Genomic DNA, 7,959 nt, shown 5'->3' with positions numbered 1-7,959 from the left:
AGTCAGCTGACACGTGCACGCGCAAACGTTGGCTTCGTATCGAAAGCCAAATGGATCAGAAAACGAAAGCCGAATGGTTCACGACCCATAGACAGAATCCGTTTTAACAGAAGTGCTGTTATTTGCTGAACTTAAGTTGGTTTGACAACCTCTGCGGAAGAAAATAAGGTCATTGAGACACTTTACATGTATTATTCGATATGTAGGTAAGCCTTTAGTAGCAGATAACAAACAAAAACAAAATGCTACACAGACACAGACTGTGCTTTTATATACGTGTTTAGGTAAAGAATAATAATAAAAAAATTCCACTAAGTGTACTTAAAGAGAGTACACCGTCATGGTATTTTTAAACAATTAAATACTCTTTTAAAAAGAGCATTTTAATAATGTCAAACTAAAGGTTTTGGATTTTAAATAACTTAATTTGATGTGTTGACTAACATAAAGAACACATTTTGCTTGATTACAATGAACTGTAATTTGTTACCCAATATTATTTTTTACTTCACATTAATTACATGTATTATATCTTAAATGTACTAAATTCCAAAGTAAAAATATATATTACACATAAAGATGTACTTAAGTGCTTCAAAAAAGCACTGTACAGTTGAACTAACTGCATATAAAGTACATTTAAACTGCAATGGCTTAATTTTCATGTAATTGTAAATAACATACAATTAAGAAAAAACTTTACATTCAGTGTATTATATTATTTTTTTCTATAATGAATGAGACTATATTTATTAAAGTCATACAACTTCATTTTCTCTGTTGTAAAAATGCATAAAATGTTTGTGTCATAGTAAAGTGCTCAATGAATATAAAAATGTTGTAGAAATAAACTTGAAGACTGTTGGAGTAGATTTTACTCCAGATGTGTGTTGATGGATTTTTGGATGATTTTTCACTTGAGCAATTGATGATGCTTCATCTTGTCAAATGAAGAGTTACAGATCATGACTATAAATATCCGTCTTAAATATTTCAGTAAACATTTCAGTAAATCACACTGGTGGAGGACTGGAGAATCCAGTGCTTAAGTGTTAGTTGAAAAGCTATTACACCCGACAAAAATGTCAAAAAAGCCCTATAATGGAAGTTTATGGTATTTTTCACCAATTCTATTGTTGAATGATGATGTAGTCACAACAGTCTCTTCAACCAGCAGCATGATTTATGTCTGCAGCACAAAGGATGCAGACTGAGAGTACAGGACAGGTTACGTGCTAAACTTACTTTTTTAAGGTTGTTTTTTTATATATATATAAAGTGTGAAGCATTCATCATGTGTTCAGTCTGAGTTGTATATAAATTATGGTTTGTACCTAGATCTAGCTTTGATACAGTGGAAATATAAATCATAGAATAGCTCTTCTAAGAGCCAAAGAAAATTAAATATATTCTTCTCCCTTAAACGCTGGCAGACTGTCAGAATCAGTGTGGGAAAACTTTCTTTATGAGAATAAAACAGAAATAAATCCACCCATCATTTTCTACCACTTTAAATGGAGCATGAGTGCAAATAAGCTTTGACTTCCCCCAAGCACATATATAAAATTCCCTAGTGTTTCTTGTGAAAAAGAATTTAATTTGCACTTGTACTTCATACAAAAACTCCACCTAAGTGCATTTAAAGAGAGTACACTTTCTTGTTTCTTAACACTCCTGTACACTTTTAAAAGTGCACTTTGTAATGTACAGGTGCATCTCAATAAATTAGAATGTTGTGGTAAAGTTCATTTATTTCAGTAATTCACTTTTTCCTTCCACTCAACTTTCTGTTAAAATGCTTGGATACAGCACTCTGATCACATCCATGCCACACCGAATTGAGGCAGTAATTACAGCAAAAGGAGCCCCTACCAAGTATTGAGTACATGTACAGTAAATGAACATACTTTCCAGAAGGCAAAGAGTTCACTAAAATATGTTTCTTTTTTTATTGGTCTCATGAAGTATTCTTATTTGTTGAGATCATGAATTGGTGGGTTTTTGTTAAATGTGAGCCAAAATCATCACAATTAAAGAACTGAAGACTTAAACAACTTTAGTCTGTGTGCACTGAAATTATTTAATACACGAGTTTCACAATTTGAGTTGAAATACTGAAATAAATGATTTTTTCCACAACATTCTAATTGATTGAGATGCACCTGTATGTCAAATAAATAAAAGTTTATATAATAATATTTTGGCATGCTTTAAAGAAGCACACTTATTTTAATGTGTTAACCATATAACATACAAGTTTCAATAGAAAAAACATTCAAATATATTTTAGTTTACTATAAATGCTTTTCAGCACATTCTGCAGTACACTTTAATCATATTTCAGAGACGACTTTTGTTGTCTGTAATTATGAAATAACTAATTGCATTTAACATAAATTTAAACTATATTTAAATTTAATTGTAATTAACATGCATTTAAGTGTCCGAAGACGTCACATTCAATTTGCACTTGTGCTTCTGCACAACTGATTTTCTTTTCAACACCAAAACTAGAAAAGATGCACACTCAGTGTTTAGGCAATAAACTATATTTATAAATAAAACAATTTGTTTTGTTTTGTCGTAAAACAGTGTACAGCGAGTATTAAATTGATCCATTCAATACTATCTGTTTCCAATAATAAAAAATGTGATAAATGCATCTGAGAAAAAAAAATAGGTTTACAGAGGAAAAATGAAGCAGAGTGCTGATGGTTAATCATGACAGACATTAACATATTAAGTACTGTGTTGTTTGAGGAAGAGTGAGAGTCTCCATCATATAATAATAATAATAGTGCATCTTCAGGTTGCTTTAGGAGTGCTGATAACATTGAAACATTGAAAAGTCCTGTATGTAAACTCAAAAACTCTCTCTTTTTCTCTCTCACTCTCCACCATTCTTAGCAGAAAATTAAAGCCAAAGATATAAAATAATTTCCAAAGAATCTATCTTTTGATAGTGCTTGTCTTTTTTAAAAATCATTAAAGACGATTTGTTCATCCTTAAAAAGCAAAAGGTCCTCACTTCCTTCTCATATCATGCTTCTCTCTCCCACTTAATTTAGTTCATCTTTGATTGAAAAACATATCTTGAGGTTAATAAACCAGTCAGAGGACAAAATAAAAAAAAATGCAGGTAAAGTACATACAAAGTACACAAAAGCCAGCAAGCAATCACCTTCATCACTGCATCGCACAGAGTCTCCTTAAATCAGAGACCTCGGGTCTCTTAGGGCATGATGGGATACGTGATCTGTTCCAGTCTTCTTCACTGAAGAAAGTGCAAGCCACAGGACACAGGAGGGACATTAGGAGGGACACTCAGACTCAATGCATCTCTTTTTTGTCTTCCTCCTCATCTTTTTTTCTTGATTTCACAGTGCCTTGAGCATGTGAGCTGACCCTAGGGGTCACCTGAAGAGCATCACATGACGTCGACGAAGAACTCACTGGGGTTTCCCATGGCCATGCGGAAAGATTGGCGCGAGGCTGTGAGTTCGGGCGGCACAGAGGCCAGGTCTCGTTCTGGAGGAGAGCCCGGCGCTGCTGTTACGAGTGGCTGTGTTTGTGGCTGTGGAGGGAGGCTGGGCGCTGCACACACCAGGCTCTGGACGCTACGGATGGTGTGTGAGCTACGCACGCTGTGTTCACTAGGGGGCGCTGCAGAGCACTCGCTGGGAGCCTTCTCTCTTTTCTCGGACTCGCTGCCACTGCCAGATCGGCCTCCAGACTCTTGCGTTACAGCCGCTGCGTTTGTGTCATTCTTACTGCCGCTTCGATTCGAGCCACTGCTTCGACTGCCTGTGAGCGAAATGAAAGAAAGGACAAGAAAAGTGAGACTTCCTGTTTAAGTCTAATTCTTTGGGCACTTTTCAATGTATTCACCTTGTCATCGGATCAGATATAATAAAGGGAGAGAAGCTGACCACAGGATCAGAAAGAGGCATTAAGGGGCGATATTAGCCCCTGGGAGTGATCTCCTGGGCATTTTTCTTTACCATTGTGAGTGTGTGTGTGTGCATATAAGTGCTGTGCAACCATTAAAATATTTATCACATGTTTTTCTGTGATTAATCGCATTATGCACAAAATTCAATAATGCATTCAAAAGTAGTGTATTGTGCAATTCATTCATTTAAAAGTACTGCTATATAGGGCTGTGCCGGTTTCAGAATTGGTGATGACGGTTATGACGCGAGTCAAATGTGACGGTTCATAACATAAACCGTCATAACATACGGTCTATGGCGATGCAATGCTTTGCTGATGCGAGCCGCAAAACAAAAAAAGCCATTGTCTGTTCTAGAAAGGATGCAGCAAAGATATTTAATGCTAATGTATGAGGCATAGGCCTACGCTGAGTTTAATTTACGATGAGATGTGCTCTAGTTCACAGTGCAGTGCAAGTGAACGCGGCACGCTGGTGCTTCCATGTCACGGTTATCATTGTCTGCTATATTTGCTTTTTATTTATTAAAATACATGCAATTGGTTGATGAAACATTTATTAAAATTAAGATAAAATTTGTTCAAAACGAAATTCGTTTTTAAGAAAGGTTTTCTACAAAGCAAAATTTAATGAAGTGGTAAATATCATGTCTGACGATTTACAAAACTTCATTAAGTGGAAAAGACCATGTCTCCCGATATATTGCGCATCTTATGAATCTATCTAAAAAATGAAAATAATTTTTGATAAAAAATGTTTGTAAAAAATATTTTAATGACACGGTTTTGGCGGTTATAGAGTTCTAATGACGGTGTTCAACTATAACCGCCGGTCTCACGGTTATATACTAACCATCACACCCCTACTGCTATATGAACAAAAGTGCAATAACATTTGTTTTGCAAACACTTTAAACAAATATGCTGCTTTTTTACAGCAGAATTCCTTTTACATAATAGCAGTTAAAATATTTATTGTTAATCTCTAACATTTAAGCGTTTGACCCCCGTGTTCGTTTAACTAGTGTGATCGCTCCGGTTCGTTCAGCCGTCCCTGGCTCGGTTGGAAGAGATGGACCTATTTAGTTCTTGCAAAAACTAAATTCTGTGAAATTCTTTAATATTTCATTTTTAGTATCTCTTTTAAAAGGTTATTTTAAAATGTATTCCTTGGATGCAAAGCTACATTTTCAGCATCATTACTCCGATCTTCGGCGTCGAGTGATCAGTCAGAAATCATTCTAATATGCTGATGCTGAGCAGAACTAAATGTAACGCCATACGTCTTAATTGCAATGTAATCATAATAGTTTTATTTAATTGGGCAGGTGCAGTTTTTACCCCCATATCCTGAATTTGGAGGGCATTATTGTTAATTGCGGTGGGCATTTATGCCTCAAGCCCTTGGTTCATTTCTGTCCCTGATGGAACACAGTCTCACCTTCGCTGTGCGGGCTGCCAGCGCTGCCGCCCCCCGCAGTGAAGCTGTAGCTGGGGTCGTGCACAGGGTGGGGGTTGTACGGGTGAGGGATCGGGTACTGATAGGGGAACGTGAGCGGCCAGGGAGCTACACCAGGGTGAGGCAACGGAGCCAGAGTGTCCTGGTCAGACGCCCCACTAGAACCATCATGATCATGCAAGGAGAGACTGGCCATATCTGAGACAGAAGAGGAACAAACAGGAGGGAAGAGGGTTCACTCCAAATGAATAAATAAAAGATGCTTCAGTGTGAAAAGAGTGGGGAGAAGTGGAGGAACTCACTGCCGCACACGTCACCAAAGATGTAATAGCACTGTTCAGAGAAGGTGATCTTGTTGACAGTGTGCCGGATGTAGCCAGCTTTGAGCAGGTTGCTGGCGTATTTGCGTGCCTCCCGTCTGTCAGTAAAGCCCTCGACGTGATGAAAGAGCCAATCCACCACATCTGAACCTGAGAGGAAAACCAATATTTTACTTCTGAAGACACTAGCGGAATATCCCCATCCAACTTCAATTCAATAAATTCTCTGAAACTAATTATTATTTAAAACAATAATGATTGTTACCAATAAAATCAAATGCAAAAGTGGTTGTAAATTCACCCTTGTGAAAAAGAAGTAGCCTTTAGAAAAGAGTACTTATTATGGAAAAAATAACTATTTTGAATTTGACTTTATAAGAATATACTTGAGTGAACTGAGTATAATACATTTGTGTGCTATTTAAATTAAAATGTATTAAATAGTTTTAATAATTTATACTAAATGCAGTTTTTTTAAACTAAAGAGTGCTTTTTAGCCCACTTAAGTAGGTAGTAAGTAGTAAATATATTCGCAATTATACATTAGTAATGATAAAGTTGAACTTAAGTATATTTAAAATACTGTAAATTATCTTTTAACTGTAATATCCAATATCACATTACAGTAAAATTATGATCAAGTACATGTGCTTTAGTATGCTATCAACACATCAAAATAAGTGTACTTCTTTAAAGCAAAAGATTATTAAACATACTTAACACATAGTATTAGCAGTAGTTAAAGAAGGACAACACAAGGATTCCATCTTTAAAGTAAAACATTTAAAAAAAGTGTACTTAAGTGTGTGTTTCTCTTTTTAAGTGCCCATAAGCAGCCTTTTATTCAATTATTATTATATATTATATTACAGTTTTTACAAAAATATACTTTCAAGATTTGAAACACACTACAAGTGTACATTCGATGCAGTCACACAGGTATAAATGGATAGATACTGACAATGATGAAACATCAAACATGAGATCATAGATATTAAAAAAAAAGACCTGTTTATCCCTTTTGGTGGCATTTTGACTTCATGCTAAAGTGAAATGTTAAGAGAGAGGCCACAGGTTTACCTATGAAGGCGTTGGGGATGGTGATCTTCAGCCACATTCGGTCCCGCACCTCCAGGCCTGACTCTGAAGATGCCATTGCTTTGGCGACTGCTGCCATGTCGCTGTGGATGGACAGATGGAAATCCTCGAACCCTGCAGAGTGAAGCACAACGAGATGGTGCACGGCAGTCTACAGATGTGAGTCAACTACAAACATGTGCTCTGAACATCAAGATGTAGACATCCTCAACTGATCTAGGAGGAGTTTCTGATTTCTCAAATATCACAAATCAATCTGATTTCCCCGGTGAAAAAGAGGTGCGCTTAATTGCACTTGTAGTGTACTTTACATCTTAAAAGTACACTTCCATGACTCTCTTAACACTTAAGTGCTCTTAGTAATAATGTCAAATAAAAAAGTGCATTTAAATAATTTATTTGTAATTCATTTTACATGCTTTAAAGCTGTAGAGTTGTGTTGAGTTAACATACTAAGGCACACTAATACAAATTGAAACTATAATCATTTTTTTAATTGTAAATAACATGGAGTTATATGTAAACATTTCTTTCAGTTCATAGAAATGGATTTTCTTATTTTATGTACAATTATATGTAAACGTATTCTAAAGTGTACTTCTTTTTCTGTATAGTCTTTGTTCAGTGTATAATTTACTGAATATATTTTGTTCATAACTACTCATAAATCTTTGATTTTAATTTGACACACTCAGTTGGTAAAGGCTAATGGTCACAGCACAGTAAGCAGTGGGTTGGCAGATGAAGTCCTCCTCTGGTGACAGACAGCGTGTGCACAGCAGAGGTGGATTATGGGAAGGGTGGATGGATAAACACTTACGCTCAGTCTCTGGAATGGAGCTTGTGATGGAGGAACTGGTGGAGGTGATTGTGCTCATGGAAGGGCTCATACCGTACACTGGGTACGCCCCCGTCATAGCGGCAGTGTGAGACACCCAGGCAGCAGGGTCTATGGGACGGATCGGCTCACCTGAACAAACACAGGGGGAGCAAACAGGTGCCTGGTCACTTCAGATGCTACCAAAGAGGTCGAAAACGGTCAAAGAAAATGGTTTAATTTTAATTGTGAGAGTGAAATGGTTGTGAACAGCACTTCATGTTTAAAAGAATAGTTCCACCCAGAAATTACAT

General features: G+C 36.4%; 1 protein-coding gene across 1 annotated transcript in view; it reads right to left on the bottom strand.

Moving 5' to 3' along the window:
• Window positions 1-2,763: 2,763 nt before the first annotated feature.
• LOC113079959 (segment polarity protein dishevelled homolog DVL-3-like) overlaps window positions 2,764-7,959 on the bottom strand; it is a gene marked incomplete at its 5' end in the record, with an annotated part of 29,609 nt that continues 24,413 nt past the window's right edge. Inside the window, 5 exons of the mRNA XM_026252205.1 lie at window positions 2,764-3,804; window positions 5,393-5,608; window positions 5,713-5,880; window positions 6,811-6,942; window positions 7,649-7,798. Of these exons, the coding sequence (XP_026107990.1) occupies window positions 3,428-3,804; window positions 5,393-5,608; window positions 5,713-5,880; window positions 6,811-6,942; window positions 7,649-7,798 (1,043 nt within the window). The remainder of the gene's footprint in view (window positions 3,805-5,392; window positions 5,609-5,712; window positions 5,881-6,810; window positions 6,943-7,648; window positions 7,799-7,959) is intronic.

Source organism: Carassius auratus, unplaced genomic scaffold (genome assembly GCF_003368295.1).
Source record: "Carassius auratus strain Wakin unplaced genomic scaffold, ASM336829v1 scaf_tig00029941, whole genome shotgun sequence".
NCBI classification, from domain to species: Eukaryota; Metazoa; Chordata; class Actinopteri; order Cypriniformes; family Cyprinidae; genus Carassius; species Carassius auratus.
The sequence above is the reverse complement of the archived record's forward strand: the minus strand, read 5'-3'. Positions and strand labels throughout refer to the sequence as shown.